The following is a 24,187-nucleotide window of genomic DNA, read 5'->3' as shown; positions in this document are numbered from 1 at the left end:
TTCACAGCGAGTTTCTGTGGTCATCAAGTGAGATGTGTTCATGTGCGCATGTAACACCACGCTTGCTAATTTAGTTAGTATGCCTATGTTTACAAGCTTATACAGCCACTAAAACCCCTACCCTTACTATCGCAATCGATGCTTCGGCTTTCGGGCGAAACTGCTACTTTTCTTCCCTTGCTTCCTTCCTGTGCCTTTCCGAGAGGGAAGTAGTGTCAAGTAACGTGGCTCGTGTATTTGATCATGCTCTTGTCAACTGTATAAGGAGACGATGTCACTGTTGTGAAAGTTCAAGCAATTCTGATCACCTCCAAGCGCAGTATGAGGCAGGGTGTTCTTAGAGATTTTTTTAAGCAACTTTCAGCCTAATATTGTATTTGTGCAATTCTAGTGTGCCCCAGGGGATTATAACACAGTCACATTACTGTCCAAATATCCATAAATATAACGTGCCACCAATTCTAACATGCACATTAAGGGAGGACCCTGCGCCTGAAAACTTCTTTTTTTTAATTCTCTGTCAATTTTGATGAAACTTGCTGAGTTTATATATTTCAATGTGCTAGTTTTCAATATACATCAAGTTTTCTTGCAGAGTACATATCTTTCCAGAAATTGAAGAAATTCAGCTTTATTGGATACTTTGCTTGAAGGTAAGCTATCTACCAAACTATACATGGCATTATAAATATCGACATATGGAAATGACGTGGAACTAACAAAGAGTACAAATAAGCAAGTATGGTGTTCTAACCTAATTTTTCTATCAAATGAGAACATTGTAAACTTCACTGAAAGAAATCCATCTAACTGTTAAAAAATAAACATTTTTAAGAAATTTTCTAATACATACAACAATGTTATCTCGTTTATTTGCACTCTACACAGCTTTGCCTTTCTGGGAAAAAAGGGAATTACAGTGATAGCGCAAGTAGAAGCAGATATAGTGCACCTGCAATACAGCATCATCATCAAAATTGTGGTTTTGAGGAAACAACAAAAAACATTTCAGAACTGATATATTGAAAGAAAGTTTGAAAAAATGGCACCAACGGCCATCAGTAGGCACTAGTTATAATTCATGGCTGTTTGGCCGTTGCCGGTTGATGACATAGCATGCACTGCGAGTACGTTCACTTCAAAAGGATTACATGTTGTCGGGCCCTCAATTCCCCGCGAGCTCCTTCCCGATGCAAATTCACCGCAGATCTCGCAAACCTCAGTTAGTTTAGTAGCGAGACCGTAATCCTGATCGCTTTGCACCACCTACACAGAACCACTGCAAGTGCTATACGAGAAAACGCTGTGAAAATTGTTCACTGCTGCAAGTCCGACGACAACGTACGGAGTAGCGGGCTTCGCGACCGAGGCTGTAGCACTATCGGCAGTTGGATCTTCAACAAAACACCGAATCTTTCGCTCCGTGGCCGTCGTAAATGCAATCTTGTCGAGCGTAGCTTTCTCATGTGCTCTTATCCACTTCCTCTTCAGTTATGACAGCCATGTTCAATTCTTATACATGTAACTGGTGTGTGAATATGTGTGATCCGGCAAAGCAGTGAGGCGTCAACATTCGGTGGCGGTACGACTTCAGCGGCGAGTTGCCGTGTGTTATGTGCTTAATGCGACGACAGAATCGCTTTTGGAAGTTTATTGCGTCTCGTACGTTTCCACCTGTAACTATTCACGGAATGAAACTTCTTGGACCTCCAGCATATCCATTGTCGCAGTCGTGAGGCTAAAACAAAATGGCAGCTGTTTTCATCGTTTGAACGCTCGTGGTCCTTGGAGCCAATCATGACTCGCCATCTCGGTCACATGCTCAAACTGGCCAATAATAGTATGTGCCACGAATTTCTTTTTCTGTTGTTTTTTTCATAACTGCAGCTCTGGTAATGCTGCCGACCGATGAATAAGAAAGCCAGAAATGGGAGCTTTTGAATCACACCAAAATGGTGCTGGCAGAGGGCGTAGTTATCGAGTTATGTGCGATGAAAATTGGGCGCGATTTTTTTCCCAATTTAAAGGGCAACGCTTACAGATTCGCACCATTAGATCACGATAACAGAAGAACTATGCAGTATTTTGTAATCAAATTTCGGCGATAGGCGTGGAAATGCGTCAGGAGCGTGGAAAATAAAAATTTAAAATTAGAATTTTGAGCCGATTTTCGGTCCCAAAGACACGGGTCCCCCCTTAAGTAACGAAACCTGAGTCGACGCATACCATGTTGAAACGATGTTATGGAACATACAAAGGCACACAGACATGCACGCAGCTGAATCTTGGCGGCTGGTGGTCATCGAGTTCCGACAACACCTTCTTTTTGCCATGTACTGGCCATAGAAAGTCATTTTTAGTACCATTTAGTGCATTATAAATGCCACACTTCCGGAGGCTCATGCAACCATCCTCTGTGGGAGGGCATTGCACTGCCTAAAAATCCACCTTGCGATTCCTCCGAGCGTCGCTTTCTTCAGGCGGCTTGTTCGATGGCAGTGTGGCTAGCTACCTTGCATTGAGCTTTTTTTTTTTTAAATAAGACTGGGTTTCATTTTTGATTTTGAGTAGGATTAGTTACTATTGTAATGCGCATGCAAATTTGAGCGCACCTTTTAAAAGAAAGTGCGTGCTAGAATTGTGCAAATACGGTGAATTTCATTTTTTTATGTGAACGAGTTTTTCGGACTGTTAAATTTTTCGGACTATGTTTCAGTCCCTGCTACATACGAAAAATCGGTCGGCGTCCGTATTTAGAATGATTGCCAAGGCTAATCACTTTTCGGAATGCAGAACCATCGCTCGCCACTTGGTGTCAGATTGCTTAAAAAATTCAGCAGTTGTTGAGTTTGCTGTGTAGCAGCAATACAACTCCTTCGAGTGGGTAATTGTAAGAATTTTAACGGCCATCGACTCGATAACCGTGTAAAAGGGCCCATGTGGCCCGAGTCACACGGGCATTGTGAAACAATGCAGGGAAATGCAATTGTGCTGTAGTGGAGTTTGACCACTTGGGGTTCTTTAACGTCCACCTAAAGCATGGCACACAAGCGTTTTTGCTTTTGGCCCCCGTTGTACGGTGATTGCCACAGTTCAGCATTTTTTCCCACAAGTGACCTTGTTTGAGGCCTGCAGACGTGTGGTGCACAATACAACTACATCTGTATTTTTACAAGCTGTTCTACAATTTTTCGCCCATTTTTAGTCACTGTGAGCAACACACCTTGAATTAAGTTGAGTCAGTATTTTTGTTATGATCTGGACACGTAGTGTGGCGCATGTCTATGTGCAGCGGTGCCCGTGTTCCTGTCGGTGGCAGTGTTTGGGGGCATGTGCTTCGACCGCTCCTGGCTACAGTACCCAAATTACAACCACCTGTCGTGGGCCTACGCACTCGCCGTGGTCGCCTTCTTCTTCCACACACTTGCCGCCGTGATGCTGTTGGCAGAGACCTTCAAGGCCCGCGAGCGTCGGCGACGGGCCAACAACCTCATCTACAACATGCAACCCAGGTCCTGAGCTGATGCTGCTACTACCGCACGCTCGTCATCACTGCCGCAGTTTTTTCTTTGGGGTGGGTGGGGTACGTGGTGGCATCACCATCTCGACTGGGAGCACATTGGCACGTGCAAGAATTTAACGGCCACCAGTGCTGAGTTTGTTATTCAAAGTGAACCAGTTTCTGTTGTGTAACAGCGTAAAACTATTATAGAAGAGGCAACTGAGGACACGTGCTGCCTTGAGAGCGGTGTGGTTTATCAGACGACGTTGCCTCGACACAAAAAAGAAAAGAAAAAGCACAGCACGTATGCCCACACTCTCCAAGGACATTGTTTGTTTGATGAATTAATGGATAGTTTGTGTAGGCGTACACCATCTTCCAATGCCGTCCGCACAGCCTCAATGATTAGAGCTTTAACACTGCATTGTTACACCGAAACACTGCATTAGAACAAACTAGCCAAGTCATTTAGTTAATTTGTTACCAGAGTGTCTGTAACAGTCAGGTTAGTGAAGCAAGGGATAAGCAGTGATTCAATAGCTGTCACTGTTGACCCATGCATGTGCCATGGCTGCATCCAACAGGCACATGCCAAGGTGTCACCAGCACGGGCATATCACCCCTGCCTTGAAAGTGATGTTCACTTGCTAGCACCACTTTCATGCATATGTGGTCATTGTATTGCAGCCATTGAACCAATTTTTATCAGCATCTATTCTTCCTGTTTGTTGCAATGATTTTGCTAACAGCAACAGGAAGTATCGTTCTTGGTGCAGGCTGGCTGCACTGCAGATGGTCTAGTGGCCGTAGCTAGATTATAAACGATCAATCAGCACAGCAGGGAGGTGCAAAGCTTGTTTAGTTATTTGCATTCAAGAATGTCAAGAGTTCTAATATTGATTTGTTGTCACCCGGTGATTTACTGGCACAGGCAACAGTGGTTGCAGACACACTGTACACTGCATTGCCGCTGACTGTTAGCAAGTGCCTGTTACACATGATAGATGCACTGCCGGCCGTATAACATTTTTACATGTGCCCCGTGAAGGTCTGGATCTATCCGTCATGTTGTCCTTGTAATACGAGATGAGTAGTAATAGTCTTGAAGTTGCAATAATGTTGGCTTCTCCGTAAAACATTGAGAACAAAAGGCAGTAAGCAAGATCTGGTTCTTCATTCCAACAGAACAACTGTGGCACTTGGTGACTATTCTGTTCTACGGTAACCATCATCAGCACTTCCTGATACAGCCGACTTCTATTAATTCAACGCTGGTCAATTTACCTCGTGTATCAATTAAAACTGTGGTGGAACTTTTCCAGATTCATAAATGCATGCCATGACACACCAGTAGGTCACCTGCCACATCTGTAGATTGGTCGTAATCTTTTGGGAAGTTGTGCTCCTTTGCCAATTGCTAAATTCAAAAGCAACTTTTGCATTTGGTGCCTGACAGATGTATTTCAAACATATTCAGCTGCTTGGTCTCTTTGCGCAATTGCGCAGTCAACCACGCTGAACTAATCCATCAGCTAATATTGATGATGCTACTATGAAGCTGTCTGAGCATTTATTGCACGAAAACAGACACGAGGCCGAGCTCAATGCTTCAGATACGATGTCTTGAAGTTGTTCTTTTAAATTTCAGCCAGGATTGCTGTGGTATATTGAACATTTTGTAGAGAAGCATTCATGCTTGACCCTGTCGGATAAACTGTGGGCGCATTCGCACTCGTGCAGGTGGCACTTGTCAGTGCATGAAGTTGAGTACAGCTTCCTAGTACAGGGTGCTGACCATTATTGCAAAATATTTTTAGCACATAAAATTCCATTTGACTGCAAATCTTGAACTCACCTTTAAATTGAAACAGGACATCTCAAAGTTCTTGCATGTCCCAGTAAGCTTTAACTAATGAAAGTTGACTGTATTTAAACTGTGGTAAACATCTGTTCTTTTACACATCAAAGCCATTGAACAAAATAGCCTTATACTGAATTCATAAGAGTATTTGCAACTGATGGACAGTGAGGCATAACTGCAAGGTATTTTTGTGGAAAGCACAACACAAAATAATATGACGCTTTGCTTTCTTTCCAATTTTACTAAGTGCCTTGAGCATAATTTTTTGTACTTTTAGCACCTTAAGCATTGCCGTTGTAGCATAGCATTGCAATGAGGCATTACGCCATCTTGTATATCTCTACCACATGTACACCTTAAGTAGTATTTAATAAATGCCACTGCACTTAAATATATGTATAGCCAAGTTATATATGAGTTTGCATACAAACTGTAGAGAAGGCAATGAAAGCCACTTTCACCTTTCAACTGCAATTTTCATCACTTGGGTTCCTTTCTAATATTTACCCAGTCGAACCTTGTTACTGTGTGGCTATAAAGGGAAAAAGGGGAGAAAAATAATTTTAGCTTTTGCCCTTCTACAAAACCATAAAGCCAGGAACGATGCAAGCAAGAAAAATAGGTGGTGACACTGCCTTGAAGCATTAGCTCGCCATGTATTGTGACAGCATCTGAATATTTTAGCAGTAAAGATAGACTTCATCATATTCTAAGAGAGCCAAAGACAGAAATCTGCAATCTTTGAGAACTCTTACTGAGCCACAACGGTGTGAATGTCGAAATGTACTTTAAATTCCATGACGTCACACTGACATAACCACTGCAATTTCAACATTTACCCATTGCATTCACCCGGTTGAGCCTTGTTATAGTGAAGGGTTAAAATGAAGATGCAAAAATGACTTTGTTATACCTGAAATTTGTTGTAGGCATACATGCTGGTACCGGCGAAAAAAGTTCGCTTATTTTAAATTTGCTTTGTCAAAGAGCCCTGAAATGCTGGTCGAGCATAGTAGAAAAAACGTTCTAAAAAAGTATCTAAAACATTCTAAAGCGATCTATCATAGAGGCTGCTCAAACTAGTGGGCAAGGTGAAAGATCCCTCGCTCTCACCTGCACTGTGTCGTTGTAGCGAGCAGTGAAGCCCACCAACAGCTACTGGCCAATTTCATGCATGATCGCAAGAGCATCCTCAGTAATACGCAATTGCTAATTTTGGGTTAAATAGCTCAAAACATGTACATCTGTGCAATCTCAAAAGGACAGAAAAATAATTTCATCTTTGCACTGCCCATCTGCGCATGACAATTGCACTTGGCTGCGTCTGCAGCTCGTGGCCTTCGAGACAATGCGCTGCGTAGCGCAGTCTGCGGCAGCTGCCACCGGGTGCTGTGGCCTTTTGCACTCGACTGTTGGGCGGGGCTTCTCCGCTGTTTAGCTTCCAGCTTGCTAGCGGAGACAGCGAGAGAGAGAAGGCCTGGTATCGGTGCGATAACTCCACTTATAGTAGAAGGATATGAACATTTTTTGCGAAATCGGATTCGTGAGAGGTCCTTTAGTAGTTAGGCCATCTTATGAGTAGTTACAGATATGTTTCGGGGCCCTTGTAGATCTGACAATTCGTTATATCTATGTTGAATTATACTAAGGTTCGATTGTACGTGAGCACATTTTGCATTCCCCTCGCATCAAAATGCAGCGACTGCAGTTGGGAATCGGACCCATGACCTTGTCCTCCCCAGCAGACAGCCACAGCCATGGAAAAAGATAACTTTAGCTGCCAGTTTTCTGTGATAATATTTGGGCTTTTTCTGCTGCAAGAGAACCTTGGAAACGATACTGAAACAGTCTAATATTATGTGATGCTTCACTTTAGTGCTCCTCTAGCGAGTCTGCCTGATCAATATTGGGCCACAATTCCAGCCATGTGTGTGCGCGTGTGGGCTGCGAAGTGTGCCACAGCTGTTGCGAACATTTGTGCAATAACAGCTCTTCACTGCCTTCGAACTCTGCCCAGTTAGAAGGGTGAGTTGGGTTATGGATACTTAGCACAGAGAGCATGTACAAAATGGCATTTGTCTCCAAAAGTAAGTAGAATGAGGTTATGCAATGATAGTGTGTTGTCATGCTACCATCTGAAACTTAAGAGGCAAATAATGGATGCCTACAGACACATTAGTTGAGCGGTTGCAGTGAGCGGCTTGCAGCCAGACGCCACTGGTTGCGTGACTGTGCCGTGGCTGAGACAACAGGCACAGCCGCAAAAAGATGGCCGTGGAAAATGCCTGACTGAAATGTTGATCGGGCATAGCACATTCTCACTGTACACTAAGCAAGCAGTAAAAGTTGTGTTTAATAGAATCGAACAGAAGTGATGTTAAACATCTCAGAAGGCAAGCAATAAGAAAAGTGACCAATTCTAGTTATGTAGTTGTTCTTATGTGTTTCAGTCTCCTTTACGTAAGGAGTACAAAGGCGATCTGCAATAGTATATGACTCGGCCGTGTGAACAAGGCTTGTATAAGCATGCAGCTAGTATATATATATTTTTTGACGAAAGGCGACTTCTTTAATTATCACAGAATTTCATTGTCATTTCAGCACTGTCAATATTGTGCCCTCATTTTGTCCATTATTTCTGTTACTCGCGTAAATAAAAGCCATGTGTGACACTCAAATAGAAAATAAAGAAGGCATCATACAGTTATTAAGCAATGGTATCTTTTCCACCCAACTTGTGCACTCTTCTCTGACTACAGAAAACACTAGATTTTATGGATGAGTAGATTTGCATAAAATGCACATACTGCTCCCTCTCCATCTATATATATATATATATATATATATATATATATATATATATATATATATATATATATATATATATATATATATTCGTCTTGCCTTGCATGTGGTATGTTCTCATGTGACATTGTCATGTTGCTGCAGTATCATGTCCACACCCCAACTTTTTCTTTCTTTGGTCGCTTCTGTGGACTTGCCTCTGTGCTCTGTTCTCGCTAAGCCAAAAATGCTTGGAGACTTCATGGTTCGTAGCAGTCTTTGAAAACACCTGAAAATCTAAGGTCTTGATATTCATATGCCTCAATTTTATTTAAGTGCTTAAATATCCTTGAATTTCATTTTTCGTTAAGCTTACGAAATTTTGCGTGGATCAATTAGCAGCTGTGTGCTGGTTGATGGTGGAATTAATGTGCAACGAAGTTTGCTCGTTGTTGATGGCACTGTATATTCTTTGGCCTTTCAGCTATATAAAGCCTTCTTTGAGCCATCAAAAATGCTTTGTCAGAGCTTTGGAATCCTTTGGAATTATCTTTTACTGCAAAGACTGCCACGAACCCCAACTAACCCATTTCTGACTAACAGCTGCTCCCATCTCCTCCCTTCTGTGACCTGTCCCTAACACAGGCCTGGAACTTCCCTCTCTCTGCTTGAAGCCATGCCTGTGGAAAAGCCATCCACTCCAGCTGAGTAGCCGTCCCAATACCATCGGAAACACAGAGGGGGATAGCCTATGGGTGGGATATCCCAAGCCTTCATCACCTGGAAGTTTCCAAAGCAACAGCGCGGGCCGTCTAATGAGGACTCAAAATTGTGAGCAAGCCGTGCTGGAGACGCATTCGTGGGAAGGCCATCTGAAGTGATGGAATTGCTGCTTTTAAATTGGCAAGCATTTTGTACATTTCTTATGGCTCCAACATGGTCATTGTGGGCCCCCAATGAGTCTTCAGTAAGCGGAATGGGGGGAAAAAAAGGCTGTCAGGTGTAGGGAAGAAAACTGAAAATTTATGGGTGCTGTAATGTTGTGAAATTTGCTGAATTGCGAAAGTAGGCTTTTGATGTGCAGGCAGTGCAGACGAGGCCAGATTGAACAGTTCGGGGCACTTCGTTGCGATGAGCCAGGCCACGAATGGACACAGCTCCACTTCATGTTTTGTGGAAATATGTGCCTGTGCAGATAACGAATGACCTCAGTGAAATTCTTGTGAATTGTTGCTAGAGTCCCAGCGGTCTCCCATAAACTCGCATAGATGGTGACGCCATAATTTTCTGTAGGCAGTATTGTATGAAACTCTGTGACTGTTGCTAAAGCTTGACAATTCACCAAGGATTATGTGCAGCTCTGCCGCATTACGTCTCGGCCTCGGTTATTTACAGAAGCCTTCCTTATTCTGAGGCAGAACGAAGCATACGCTGCTACAACTTGCTCTTGAACTGTAACTTGTTTGCATAAAGTGCATAAAAAGCTTGCCGATTACAGTACTCTTGTCAAGATATATATTGCTGCTTGTGGCAGCAATGTCACGAGTCCATCAGGACACCCCGTTGGCTGTGTTTATCAGTGCTGCCAACTTCCGGATCCAATTTTCTCCAAGGAAAAAAAAAAATTCACTTCATTTTTCAACCAACGTGCACATCCAATTGGAAGCCGTTTATTGCAGTGGTAAACCTATGTTGAGCTTTGTTTAAAACGATGGCAAATTCTATATTTAATTTTTTCTAAACTCCTTTCAGAGCATTTGAATTGCGTAGTCATTGCTTTTAAATTCACACATGTTGCCATGCCAATTGTGCTTTCAAGAGTATTTACTTACGGAAAGATGAAGTGAAGCCAAAGTTAAATGGAAGGCATTTTCTGTGCTTTCAGTGTGTGGAAAATTTTTTCTTTTGTTCTGTTAGTGCTTTTTTGCTGTATCGAGCAGCGACAAATGTGATGTGGTACAAAATATATTCACGTGTATAACACAAAGAATATCATTGCCTCCAATAGTATTCGTTTCACAGTTAGTTGTTGATGCTGGGAAGTCTGGCATAAAATTAGCAATACCCCTTCGAGGATTGTAGCAGCAGAACCTATGGAACATGGACACAGAAAGAACGAATATACGTGGACGCAACTGCTAAAAAATGCATAGAAAATCCTTTCTATGTTCTTTATTCTGTTCTGTGTTCTTTCCAAGTTCCTTTTGTGTCCATGTTCCATAAGTTCTGCTGCTACAATCCTTGAAGAATGAACCAACTAGCTCAATCAAACACCTTTTTTAGCAATACTCGAAAGCCCTTGATTTATGGAGAAGTCTCTAGAGTTGGCAGCACTTAGGTACTCCTGTAACTTAACCTTCTCCTCATGAAAGCCTCCTTCAAGTGGTAACAGTCAAAGCCACAAGTCTCGTCTGTCTGGACTTTTAGCATGTTTTAGAGCCCAGCTCTTAGGCACCCGTTCCTGTGGCAAGGGTCGCCGTCCCTCATAAACAAGCGAATGAGCACAACAAAGGACAAAAGAGCAAACGCGGAGTGAAGCAGGGGATCAAAAACTGCGATAGTAAAGAGAGCGCGAGGAGGAAAGCGGAGGAGGGGGTTGCAGCAGGACCGTGAGGTGGAAAACAGACTAGGAGGGTATGGCGAAAGCATGAGAAGAAGAGCGCAGTGCCATCCAAGACGGACTCTGCGGCGACAATAGCCATGAGATGGTGCCAGAGTAGCGCGTGTTGTCTGTTCACCACCGACGCCATTGACACCATATATAGAAACAAAGCGCTGCCCGAGTGGAGGTCTGTCTGCAGCGGCTGCTGTGAATTGCGCCCATGCATCACCCATGCGCTGCCTCTCACGATGTCCTGGATAGCGAGGCAGTCGCCCCACAGTTTTCTGCGTTACAATGAACCGCACGAGACAGATTGTCTGCATGAGCCAATATATTGCGAAATGAAAGCACATATAGAGCTGCACTGAGATTTCTCATTAGGGAGCATCGTAATTGTTGGTGAATTTTCTTCGCGCTTAGTATCCACGTTGTGTGTATTGTAACAATGGACGTACAGTTGAAATTAGGTGCCTTTGTGTGCTCACTGAAGTCTTTGTTCTAATTCATCGTGTCTTCTTCGTGATGCACTCTATTACTTTAACATGTCTTAACCATGAGCTGTCACCATTAAAGCCATTCTGAGGTGTCTTACTGTTGTATGGGTGCTTGAGCTGCTGTCTGGATGCACTGGCATGTAATTAATAACCTTCCTCATAACATGCCTTTTCATGGCAGCTTTCTTTATCCCATGGCCTCACAGCACATTCATTACAGCTACTCACTGTAATTTATAATTCCAACGATCATGTTTGCTGCGCTGGCTTGCCGTTGTACATTGTGCAGTCGGAATATGTTTCATGATATGACCACCACCAAAGTGTAGCTGGCACATTAAAGGCACTGGTGCCCAGTTCAAGTGGTTAATTAAAGTATTCTGTGGCAGAAAGCATGTTCGTGCTTTCTTTAATGCATAGCACAGAAATAGTGGAGATGTAAAGCAGCATTATAAATGCCTAAAAAGTTGTTCCAACGGATTCATTCTTATGCTCTGTAATCGATAGCAAAGTTTGTCCTTTCATTTAGCTTTTCTATACCGAGTGCTCGCATAATTTTCAATGCCAGAAAACTATTGTAGGGAGAGCATTCACACTGGGCATAAGTAAGGCACTGGCTCGTATCTAAGCGACTAGCTGGGCTTTCGTTGTGTGATGTAACAGACTGGATGCAGCAACGCCTTTTGAGAGATGATCCCCATTGGTGCACCCTGACTGTCGCTCTCCTCTCTTTCCCTCGTTAAGGATGGCGCCGGCTGATCCGGCAACGCGCCTTTACCTTTTCCCTGCCGACGGCACCTCAGTCTGAGGAGAGAGCACCCACGGCTGACAGGCACAACCCCCTCTCCTCTGTCGCCTGACTAACTGCGACCTTGAAGGGGCAGCAAACCGTGGTCCCTCTTGCCTGCTGGTCAGGCCACTGGCGATAGCGTAGGTGCTGGTCCCAGTGTAAGCTGCAATCACACTCCCCATCTGCACTTCACGTGCTGCTTCCTTCACATGCCGACACCATTGCCTGAGAGAGGACGATAACAGCTGGTGAAAGTGGGTAAACAGGCTGCAGTAACGAGGCTTTGTAGTGGAAAAAAGAAAAGTGTAGCAAAAGAATGAGCCCTAACAGAACACATAAGAGCCCCTTCACGGCACGTGCATCCGTGATTGTCACTAGAGGCATCACTTTTTCGTGACTATTTTGATTCTGAGCAAGTGATTCCAATAGGGAGAAACCACTGGTACTCAGATGTTGCACCCGAACGATAACTGCTAGAAGGGTAAATGATAGGGCTCACGCCATGAATAGCTGCTGCCTGGTCATTGCTGTGTGTTTCTCGGTGATGGGCGAGCTCAGTGATGAACCTACGAGTTACATGAAGCAATGAAATGTGAGAAGACCAAGTAGTACTGACCTGCCCTCTTTGCATCATGTGCCCAGGAGCAATATAAGTATCATGTCTTGAACTGGGAGGGCCTCCAGTAGAGGGCTCTGATGTGCAGCCAAGCAGACTGCCTGTGCTGACAAGACAGCCGAAACAGAGTGCTCCTCTAGATCTAGTATATGGCGTGCATTGTGTATGCCACACAACCTAAATCTGGATAATAGTGAATAGCGTCTCTGATAATAAAAATCACATTTTATTTTTCTGCTCTCGTTTTCATGGTTGGGACATTAATTGGGTGTTTCAGCGGTGACTGTCTCCAATTATTATAGCTAGGGTCTGAGAAAATTATTTTCACCAAAATTTATAGCAGTAGTGGATATCTATATTAGTGTTGTAATTGCCAGTGCAGTCAGTAACTAATCTTGCTTTTTAACTTTTTATATATATATGAGATAAGGAAAGCCAATATGGTAAGGTTAACCATTTGCTGGAAACTGGGCCTGGCAGTAGTTTAGAAAAAAAGAATGGATGTAAAATTTGTGGGGAAATGCATAGCTGTCCCAGGTAATGTTCTCCCACATTGCACAAAAGTTATGTGGAGGAATTCGTAAACTGTAACACCAATATCCCAACACGGTGTGTTCTGAGCCTGCTTTTCTTGAAGCCAAGGCAGCGTTCCTGCTAAGTACTTGTGCTTTGCATACTCCTGCAATTCTAATATGTCGCTGAAGTTGTTAATTAAAAGTTGGTATAAATCAGTTACTTAACAATTCCATTGCTAATTATTAGACAAATTCTGGGGTCCTCCAACTCTCGGTTAGCAAAAAGAAAAAAGAAGCCCCCCGTCTTCATTCTGCCCTGTAAAATTGGATGTACAGCGAAGCTGTTGCCGACATTAGGCGCCGTTACGCAAGCACCACCACCACCACAAGCAACATACGTCGTGCACATCTGCAGAAGTGCAGCATAGATCCTCGTTCTTCTAGGCTTACAAAGTGCAAGTGCACGGCTGAACTAAATGATTGTTTAATGGTAAATTCCATCAGAAAATGCGTAATGTACAACTTGCACACAAGCTGCAGACATAGTAGCTTTGGATTACTATTCAAATATACGGGAAAACATAAATCGCGGGAACTCAAAGGCCCTTTCCTAGTTGCCGTCTGTCTGTGTGGCCATAGCCGCTAGGTGGCGGTATTGTTAGCATAGCATACATCCTCATTCTCGTAGGCCCTCTGCCTAGCACAATGGTTTTATGGAACTAATTGAATTTCTCAAAGTAAAATGCGTCGGAAAGTACGACCTACACACAACCTGCAGACATGATAGCATCAGATTGTAATTCGAATATATGAAGTTTGAGTTCATATACAAAATGAAACATGAAGCCTTCCAGCTGCCATTTGTTTTTGGTCGAGCACACCTAGAGAAATCCCGACCAACTATAGGCTAACAGCTTCGCTGTGAAACTTTTTCTCGAATCTCATACTTTATTAATGAGACATAGTCATTGCATAAACGCATGGCATAGTGGCAGCCTATATGTTCATATTCTCATTTTTGTGCATATATGCCTATTTCTCCCATAGTTTCTGACTGATGTTTTGCCAAGTAACAGGCCAGCCATTGAGCAGCCGTATATTCTGTGCAGTTCTTTTCCCTTTGCCTGTCAAGCTTTTGTTGCAGTGACCTGCTGGCAATTGATATCCCTCGCTATTCACACACAATTGCGTAGTGGTCGGAATGGCTGCGAAACCTGTGATCTGCATGACTGGTGTGCATGGCAACCTGGCATGCATGCTTTAAGCCTTTGTCTCGTGTCATTTCCCATTGCAGTGAGATAATTCAGAATATGTGAGCTTGCAGGCACATTTGCTGTACATATATTGTGTGAGTATGGTTTCAGCGCTTAAATGCTAATGCTTTGTGGGTCACCATGTTTATGCAATGCCTCGCATACAGTGATCTGCATTTTTACTCTGCAGTCACCTTGAGTTTTTTACTGTCAGTTTGCAGTCAGATTTTGCAACAAGATTGCATTCATTGGTCCACATTGTGACATTCAAAAGTCGGCATCATTGCCTCCGTAATCCATCTGGACCTTTAATTGGCAACAGGCAGCAGAGTCAGTCCACATGTTCTGAAACACACTTGTGCAATGTTGACGGGGCTCGTGGTATGATAGATTTCCAGGGAACGAAGATAGTAAGCACATTATTGGACAATGTGGGCCAAAAGATAAAATGTGGCAAAAGTTTAGCAATAGCAAAGTAGAAGTAGGTGGAAAATTCTTTTAGCACTGTTAGAACAAAGGTGCGACTCACTGTATGCTACCACTGAAAGTTGATCCACAGAGGAGTGTGCTTCTGTCGATGACGAGCTCTGTTATAGCGAGCAATAATAACCAGTGTTGTCTACTCGAGTTTGTCAGTGCACTAGTGTGCTGCGATGCGAGATAACCTTTTTTAGCATATTCATTGCTTGCAGTCTGTAGACCGACTTTGTTTGTGAGAATTTGTGAAAGATGCACTTGGAATGGCATGATTAATTTGCAAGCACTGCTATTCCTTCTGTATTGCAAACTGGCTTCAATGAAATTGTGCATTTTTGTTGTTTACATCACTCATTTCACTTTACAAGGTTGTGAAAAAAATATTTTAAAGAGTTTCGTGCAAATACAACAAACAGCACCAGCATTGCTAGGTTTGCCAAAGGTTGAAATAGAATTATCAATTTACCAACTTGCACATGCAACTGGGTCAATGAGGAGCATGGCAAAATAAAGAATTTGTACATTGGCAAACCCAAAAATTTTTTACATATAAGATGTGGGTGTGGAGAAGTAACATTCTCTGTTAGAATGCAGCATAGATATTTAGCTTAAATTGCTGCTGGGTATTCATAAGGCCATTTCATTTGTACGACTTCTTGGTGCACGGTTGGTACAGCTAGTTCACTTTTTGTTTTTGCCGTGGATGGCGCTTTTGACCAAAACTTGATTGTGGCCAAAACTTTGCAGTCGTCTGACCATGTATTCTTCAAGTGACCAACCATCCAGAAAGGTCACTCGTACCAAATTCTGTATAAATATTGAACTCCACGCATACATTAAGTTTCTGGGTAAACTGTGGGCTTGTTCACAATTGTCTTGTGCACAGGTGGCATTGCTCAATTCCTGCACTTTAAAGGGACACTAAAAGCAAATATTAAGTCAAGCTAAAGTGATAGATTAGCACTTGAGAATCTCTGAGGCATCAATATTATCGCAAATAAAGCCTTAATAATCGAGAAATTGAGGTAAATGCACGACATGATTAGAGACTCCCCGGGACATTCAAGCACTTGCCCGATGACGAAAGCACTCCTCGTTAAATTCTGTCACTAGTATTAAATCACTCATTGCAAAAAACATCCTTGTATTGTATTATAAGACGAAATAAAATGCTACTTGTCCAGTTCTATTGCATTTTTAGAAGAAAGAACTCATTGAACTTACACTTGACATTGACGCGGGTGGTCGGAAGGTTTCGTTTTCGCTCGACTCTGCGCCGCCCATGCTTTCGCGTTTCAGTAGTTTCGTTATTGAGTACTGCTGTGCTGGTTCTGCTGGCTCGCGAAACTCGGACAAACTGCGAGTAGCAGATAATTCAACTTCCATGGGATGTCGCGGGATGCCCGAACGGTCTACGCCACTTGACCAAAAAGCAGCTGCCGCGGCGAATCCACCACTCTGTTATGGCTCGGTACCACCGTCTGTCGGGCGCCGCTTCACTCACCGATGGCAGCAAAGGGTGGTGATGGCATATGCAACGTCACCACTCCCCTGGTTGGGTGCCAGGAGATTTGAATTTCGAAAAAAGTATTCGGACCTTTCAGATGCAATTTTCTTTTAAACTAGGTCTTTTCTTGACACGAAACAAGCGTTGTGAGGTTTCTGGAGTGGTATTTGAACAGTCCACGTCGACTTAGTATTTGCCTTTATTGTCCTTTTAATACCATGCCTAGGCACATCACTTCCATGTTTCATACAGAATAAATCAAGTATCCATCACCTGCAGCAATTCCAGATGCAAAGTATTGATCTTGCTGCAAAAAAGTGGCCGAGCCATCTGTTATTGACAGGCTGCGTCACTGTTCCTGAGATCTGCATGTCTCACATGCGATGCATCTGGTTTATTCAAGATGGAACAGGGAAGTAATGCCTGCAAACATGGTATTAAGTTGCATGCTTTGAGCAGTGCCACCTATGCGCAAGAGTCAAGCACAAACAAGTCAACAGTTCAGCTAGACGAACCATATACACTCTGAACTATTATTTACACAGCATTCAGTATATGGTCCATTGATGTGGATCTAAGACTGCTTAATGTGATGCCAGATAGTACCAAATATGCCGTACAGTAATCACATGGAATGCATTTTCTACATGTTATTGCCATCCATTTCCTGACATCTGTGCATTCATGTTTAATTATACAATATGTTTTTACCATGACTGGATTGCTTTTCAGGGTGTTTGTTGGTAACTGTGCATTACGTGCATATCTGCAGCGATTGCAATGTGGCGATTGCACTGCTTAAAATAAACTCACTGATGTCAGGTGGCACCACGCTGAATATGTCAGAAATACATTCCATATGATTTTCACTTGGGGTGTGGCATCTGAAGAAATCAGACCTGCGATGAGATTGGGAAGCTTGCAGGTATAGGATGCAGTCGATAATGCAAGGCAAGGTTAAATGAAGGTCACTGGCAGAGAAGTTCATCATGCTCTGGACATAATAGGATGATGACAATGACAGCAATAAAAAAGAATGTTGAAATAGAGCATGGCAATCCTCACTTTTATTCAATATGTTATTGAGCAATGTAGTCCCTACTTCATCAAGCTCAATAACAACCGTGTAGTGCCACCCATGGAAACTGCAATAACCTGGTGCTGTTTGAAAAGATTCATAATTTGTGCAGTGTGACTGTGCTGTTTTCTTCTTTCTTTGCGCACTGCACTATCCACATGTTCTGTCTACCACACGTGCATTGTACTGCATTTTACACACGTGCATTTTACTAATGTCCATCTGTACTTCACGAGTGTAGTGTTGTAGTTCACGAAATATGATGCCCTTTTTTTCCTCAGTCCAATGCATGTCACTATTGCGTAATTGATTGACTTGCTTGGGTGGCATTTGACACTTGGGTTTGAGTATGAGCAGCTTTGAATTTTGGCAGGGTATAAAGTGCACTGTCATACATTGAGCCATTGCTTCCAAAGCCCACCAAAGTGCGTGGCTCTTAAAAGCCATTAAAAGCTTTGACGTGCTCCCTTTTACTTACTTCCCTGACTGTAACATTTTGATGGGCATTCTGAATGGTGCCAATCAACTCCATTTGGCAAGCAACAGTATTTTGTGATTTTTATCTGTAGCTGAAATGGCAGTTTTTTGCTTTACTGGCTAGCTACAGTGACAGTGTGATTTAATGCCCAGTTTTGTCTGATTATTGGCCCATCTTTACTGAATGCATTAATTTTTGTTTGTTCCATGTGGTAGTTATCACAGGTAACTTTTTTGTGCAAATTACGTCACTTTGTGCTGAAACTAATTAGTAGTGTGGGCAAGTGGTTAAGAGAAACAAAATTTGGCCTTGTAGATGAGACTCACCTTTTGAATTCATACTTTTCCTTTGTCTTTTGTATGTCATTTTTGACTGCTGGCATGTTTAGTTTATGTGCTGAAATGTGACATAGAATTTTGATCTTTGTTCCACTTTGTACGACATTATTGACTGTTGGCACGATTGGTTCAGCTGTTGTGATGTGAAACAAGAGATACACCAGGAGGATGCAGTAAACCTTAAAGCAGAATATAAATGCTACTGAAGTGTCCTTAATTGTGGTGCTAATTATAATGGACTGCCCAATGTTTCCAGTGTACCACATTTTTGTATAAGACTGCATCTAGTCATGCTTACATTTTTTTTATATTACCCACACGGTCATGGCATCTCATAACCGACAATGGCCATGCTTTACACATACGAGGTGTGACATTTTTGTTTTGTTATGTCGCATGTAATCACTCTTGGTCTTTATTTTTGTGCTTCTGTTTCTTATACTTGTGGTTTTGCAGGGAAAAGTTGGCGCTTCCATGACAGCTAAAAGCACCGATTATTTTCTTTTTCACTTATATTGCTCGCTAAATTTTATGCCTTTGACTTTTTCAATACGAACAAGGTCCCTATGAGGACATTTTACTTTATGTCTGTATTCAAGGAAAATAAACCCATTTTTAACATTACTGTATTCAGGCTGTCCATTTTTGCCTTTTCTGACTGCCATGGTGCTCAAAGCCAGAACACTGTTTCACAATCCTCCTGTGGCAGGAGTGAACAACTTTATGTTCGCAATGTGGAAATAGCACTTGGTGGTTAACGTGTCGGGCACCTAGCCACACCTGGATCCTGTGGTGTGGTTTTCATTCGCATTGCTGCATATCACCACAGTTTTCGATTGCACTGCCCTAGGGCTTTTGTGAATCGACAGTACAACCTTGCTAATTTGGATTGCATGCGACTGCAAACAATGTCTGAATTAAATGAATGTCGAATTATTGAGGGTATCAAGAAAACAATAAGCAAATGCTTACTAAGTCAACATGCTCTTGTTTACTTAATCAGCAAATCCTGTTTCTAGTTTGCGCAAGAGCATGTTTGGAAGCTGCAGTTCTGGGAAGGTTTTATCCATTCCAAACCCCACTCAGCCCATTACCCTTACATAGCCATGAAGAATCCACTGTCTGCCACCTCAGCAACACAAGAATGATGACAGAATGCTCTCTGCACAGCGAAACCACCCTAGCCAAACACTTGGAAGATGCCGACCATTCGAAGGAACCGAAATTCTTACAATTGAGACGAACCAACAAAAACGACCGTCTAAACCGCTCCCTGGAAACCTGCATTCAGATTATATTCAGGACAAGTACAGAACCATCCCAGACTGTGCCCGGCCTACCACCCTGAAGTAGCCAAGAAGGATTCAACGCCCCCTCCTGTTGTGCCTCGACATCTCCGTCATCATCCCTCCCTGAAGAAAGAGTTGTTTCCTAAACGTCGGGGAATAAAAAACTTAGCTTTTGGTTAGAGCAACTTGAAAGTCATAGCTGTCCAGTTTTGCTAAATGTTTCTGTTGACCTTCCATAGCTGATGGAATTTTGTGGCCGCCATGGCTTCAATGACAAGATTGGAGCCAAGCTCACTTAACTGCAAAACCATACGCATTGTGGCTTCCCATGCAGGTTGTATTGCAGTATGCCTGTTGATCCATTAACCAGGCTATTGGGAACATCCACATTGAGAGTGAGCATGTATTGTTTGCCAATGCAAAGCATTAGCTGGCAAGTTTCCAAATTCAACTTTGGGTAATGTTGTTACCTTGCACAGTGCCTCTCTCTCCTCTTACGTAGACCCAATGATTGTACCCTGTGACATGCATGCTACAGCATTATCCTTGGCTCCTATGGCCATGCTTGTGCTGTAGTAATCGGAGTCCTTGTTGGACTAGAACAAGCGGACGCCAGAGGGACAAGAAGCTTGTGCTTCCTGCTGCGTGACAAACCGACTCACGATCACTGCGATTTCCTTGGGGTCTAATTCGACACCGTCTCCAATTTTCTTAAGTATGGTGGAGAACCTGAGATTGTTTTGCCATATGACCTGCGTGAGTGGAAAATATGAGATGGCGCCATGCAATTTTCATGTTAAACACAGGCCCGCTAGTCAGTTCTCTGAAGTATGTCTGCAGAGATTATACTAACTTCATTGGTCATCCCACATTTAACATTCCTGAATACATAGTGGAAGGTGTTCAACTCGTTGTCCCCGAGTCTGCCGTCCCTTTTAAAGCTAGGCATGAACAGCACTGCATGTACAGCTGCATGTACAGTTACTATGCCGAGTGCCACAGCCGCATTTCCTGTTCCACAGGCCACATAGGCGTTTACATTCTCTTAACCAGCAGGGTTACAGTGGCTGTTGTAGACGTCCATGAAAAGGCGCAGTGCAAATGTCTTGCCAGATTCAGCTACTCCCATGAAGAAGATTTGCAGCGGTGGTGAGTCCGGGGTGGTTATTTGGTGCAAGACCTCACACTGCTCTTCATTTGTGTTCTGCATGGTGTCCAAGTACTGATCTCTGATCGTGACATTTTGGTGCCTGCACACAGTGGGGTATTGCTTAAACGGGGCAATGGAGTCAACTGCACCGATGGCTAGAAGATCAGAGTTGTCATTTTCTATAGTTGGCAGATGCAGTCTCGCATCAGAAAGTTCAGTAGTTGTACCCCATTCCTCGTTATTTTGTGGGAGTAGGGAATTGAAAACGACACGGAGTTTGTCAATGCTTGCATCACTCTGGTAGCGAAATTTATGCTCTCGAATGAAGTCTATGTTTTTCTCATAGATTCGCTTGAAACAGTTTTGATCTAAGATGTCTACCTTCTTATGGAGCAAATGAGCAGGACATGTTCTTTCTTAAAGTTAACTGGATCGTTGATGGAGTTATTGCGGTAGTGAAGTATCACTCACTACCGCAATAGTTCTCTTGCAAGTGTAGATGTAGTCTGTAGCAAACTCGGGCACAGTGACACAGTGAGTCAGGGGTGCGGTATTCTTATCACTTGTTCACAGTTCTTTTCTAAACATACATGCTAGATTTGTCCAAGCCTTCCTCGACCGTTTGAGTATTAGTCTTCCAGATGTGCGTCCTTTGCTCATGCTAGCAGTGTTTTACAAAGATAATTTGGCAACTCATTTCCAACACGTCCTGCTTGAGCAAACACCAGATGGCTTCCTGTGCGGAGAGCTCTATTGCATTGAGCATCTTCACACCCAGATGTATCAGTGCCCGTGTATAATCCATGTCGCTCTTCTCTTTGACAATTTCTTGCATTGCCCAGTTCAGATTGTACACACCTCGGTTGGCCTTATTTACATACTCCAACACGTAAGCGGCGCATGTGTAGGTGTCAAGCACACTCTAAGGATCCATGTTTGAATCTAGGATGGACGCCTCCCATAGGTTAAAGGAATTCACCCACTTTTATTGCACGGTACATAGCATGAGGGTGGAACGAGGGCTACTTGTTCAGAGAACCTAAATGTACTCTGTCTTGTCCGTGATGCTTTGATGTTCCCGGAACTGCTTCACATCATAGTTAATCGTTTCGAGGGCCTGGTGCATTGCTTGATTCTTGTTTCGGAGGTTCTCAATGTCTTTCTTCTGTGCCTCACTCTCCACGATGGGGAATTACACTACGAACATGGGTTCATCAGTGGGCATGAAGTTAAAGCGTCGCTCGGTGCTATTGTGCTTGTAGCAGGTGTGGGTGTGTTGGTGCACCTGCGTTCACTCCCTCTTCAAGCACCCGGTGTCGGGGGAAAGCAGAGTGGCAGTTAGTTTCCAGAGTTTGTGGCATGTGCATAGCGAGCTCCTCGTTTAAGGCGTTATCACGCCACAGAAGAATGTGCGCGTCTGCCCACCTGCAGTGCTGAAATTCTATGCACTGAAAGTAGTCGACCACTACATAAAGCCTGAAGGTGGATATCCAAGTATTGCAGAGGATGTTGAGAGTGACGCACCAGTCGGTTGAAGATGGTGGCACAGATTATGGGATCGTCATTTACCAGCTGAGCGTGATAAATGCTGTTCATTTCCTCGACGGCCACTCCGGTCTCACCAGAGTTTAGGCAGTGCATTTAGGCACTGAAAGAACTGAAACTCTGAACTGAAAAGAACTGAAAGGTCAAAAATGTGAAAAGTAGCCAAAAAATCTCGTAAAGTAGCCAACTTTGGCCACATACAGAAATGTAGCCAAAGAAGTAGCCACGCTATGGAAAAACGTTGCATTTTCATTTATTATGCAACTCTGAAGACATTATCACAGCCAACACTTAAAGCTGCTTTTAGTAAATGTAAGAACATACAAAAATATTATGAAACGTGTATAAATGACTACAGCTAAGAGCGCTTTGATCAGCATGTAATATCACAAATCAGAATCACAGCTCCAGTTCAGGTGTAAATGTTTGAGTTGATCTCGACGCACATTTCTCGAAGAAGGTCAAAGCTCAAGGCATCCTCGAGCGATCGCTTTCGCGATTATTTACATGCGATTTTGCGTCTTGGCATCGGACGTGTCGCAGGCCGTTTGTTCCGCTCTGCATAGTGAGATGCCCAGTCGCGCGAAATCTCGCAAAAGTGATTGTATTCCAGAATAGAGCTGTATATTTTCAAGCTGGGAACACATACATGGACCGACAACGCCGAGAGCGCGCCGGCCAGACCGGCCGCTGACATGCTGGTAGCATGTTTATGTTTATCCCGTGACCAGCTGTCCAAGTGTTCGATTTTGCAAACTTCGGGCAGCTTCGGGTTGTCTCCCACCTCACGTTGCCTTCCCATCAGGGCTGGCACTAGCTGGCTGCCGTCTGGCGGCCAGCGGGCTGCCAGAATTCCGAAAATCGAAGAAGCCCTATAAGGTGGAAGGCCTGACGCCATAGAGCTTCTAAATAAATACCTAGAGGGAAATGTGGCGCTAGTGTCTACGGGGGTTCTCATGAGCGTTGCGTCAACTACAGTCTACTAGATAGGGGCAGTGTGTTCTGTTGTGCCATTACCACAAGCCCGGATTCCGAATCTGCAAGATGGAGAATTTTCCTGCGAGCGCCCTTTGGACAAACCCGGGGCTGCGCCGAAAGGCACAGCGCCCTAATTCTCCCTTGACAAGTCAAGATGCTGAGCCGTCAGGCAGTGGTGTCCTCCGGAGAAGCATCGGCGGGCAACATGTTCAAACGTGTCGCCAAGTGCCAGACAGCCCGGCGCCGTACCTCCCCTTCCCTGGAGGTCACCGCGCCCGCCAACTTTGAACGGGGTGGCCAGCGTGGTCGCTGGTTGGACCTCTTCGACGACCGTCGAGTGCTCACTTTGTATTGGGCCGTTTGAGTGACAATGGTTTCTGGGGGCTTATAAGCCGCGGCGCGCCGCCTGGAAAACCGGATCCGCCGACCCACCGGGAGCGGAGTGCCGCTCTCGACTGGAGTGAGATGTGTCACGCGTTTTCGCCGGACGTCGCCGTGCGGGAACAGTCGCGCTTGCTGTGAGCTCTCGGCCCCAGTGCCGATCCCTTCATGTCCTGTATAATGACCTGTATATAGTGTATAAAGTCCCTTTTGTTATTCTCACCGACGCCTGACTCGGAGTCTTCGCTACCAACGCTCTGTCACGAAACGGGTGACGAGCGCTACGGGACCTCCTCAAAGTCGTAACAGTGGATGGCAGCTACGGGATTGACCGGCATCAGCTACCTCGGCGCGGTGAGTGCCTGAAGTTTACCTCAAACACCAGACTTTCTCTGACACAGGTTATAGTAGCTTAGGGAAGGATTTGGTGTTGCATTGTGGTAACCTTGTGTGTTTCAAGCCTAGTAAGAGTGTTTTGAAAACCAGGGGATGCTGAGGGGGTAAACAGGGCAGTGTGTGAAATACTTGCATATGTCTTACTAGTAGCAT

General features: G+C 43.8%; 2 protein-coding genes across 5 annotated transcripts in view; one reads left to right on the top strand and one right to left on the bottom strand.

The window, feature by feature from the left end:
• The window catches only part of pck (Claudin superfamily protein pickel), a 48,669-nt gene extending 29,745 nt beyond the window's left edge, over nt 1-18,924 (top strand). For 3 of the 4 annotated variants that reach the window (XM_075690905.1, XM_075690906.1, XM_075690907.1), the window contains exons 4-5: nt 3,293-3,512; nt 8,793-18,924. In XM_075690905.1, the coding sequence (XP_075547020.1) occupies nt 3,293-3,512; nt 8,793-8,859 (287 nt within the window). In that variant the 3' untranslated portion in view covers nt 8,860-18,924. The remainder of the gene's footprint in view (nt 1-3,292; nt 3,513-8,792) is intronic. The other variant, XM_075690908.1, reaches the window with a different exon arrangement.
• Nucleotides 1-24,187, bottom strand: part of LOC142578517 (uncharacterized) — a 729,695-nt gene that overhangs the window by 368,878 nt on the left and 336,630 nt on the right. The gene's annotated exons all lie outside the window — the stretch shown is intronic.

Source organism: Dermacentor variabilis, chromosome 4 (genome assembly GCF_050947875.1).
Source record: "Dermacentor variabilis isolate Ectoservices chromosome 4, ASM5094787v1, whole genome shotgun sequence".
Lineage (NCBI taxonomy): Eukaryota > Metazoa > Arthropoda > Arachnida > Ixodida > Ixodidae > Dermacentor > Dermacentor variabilis.
Note: the sequence above shows the minus strand (reverse complement) of the source record. Positions and strands in the feature narration are given on the sequence as shown.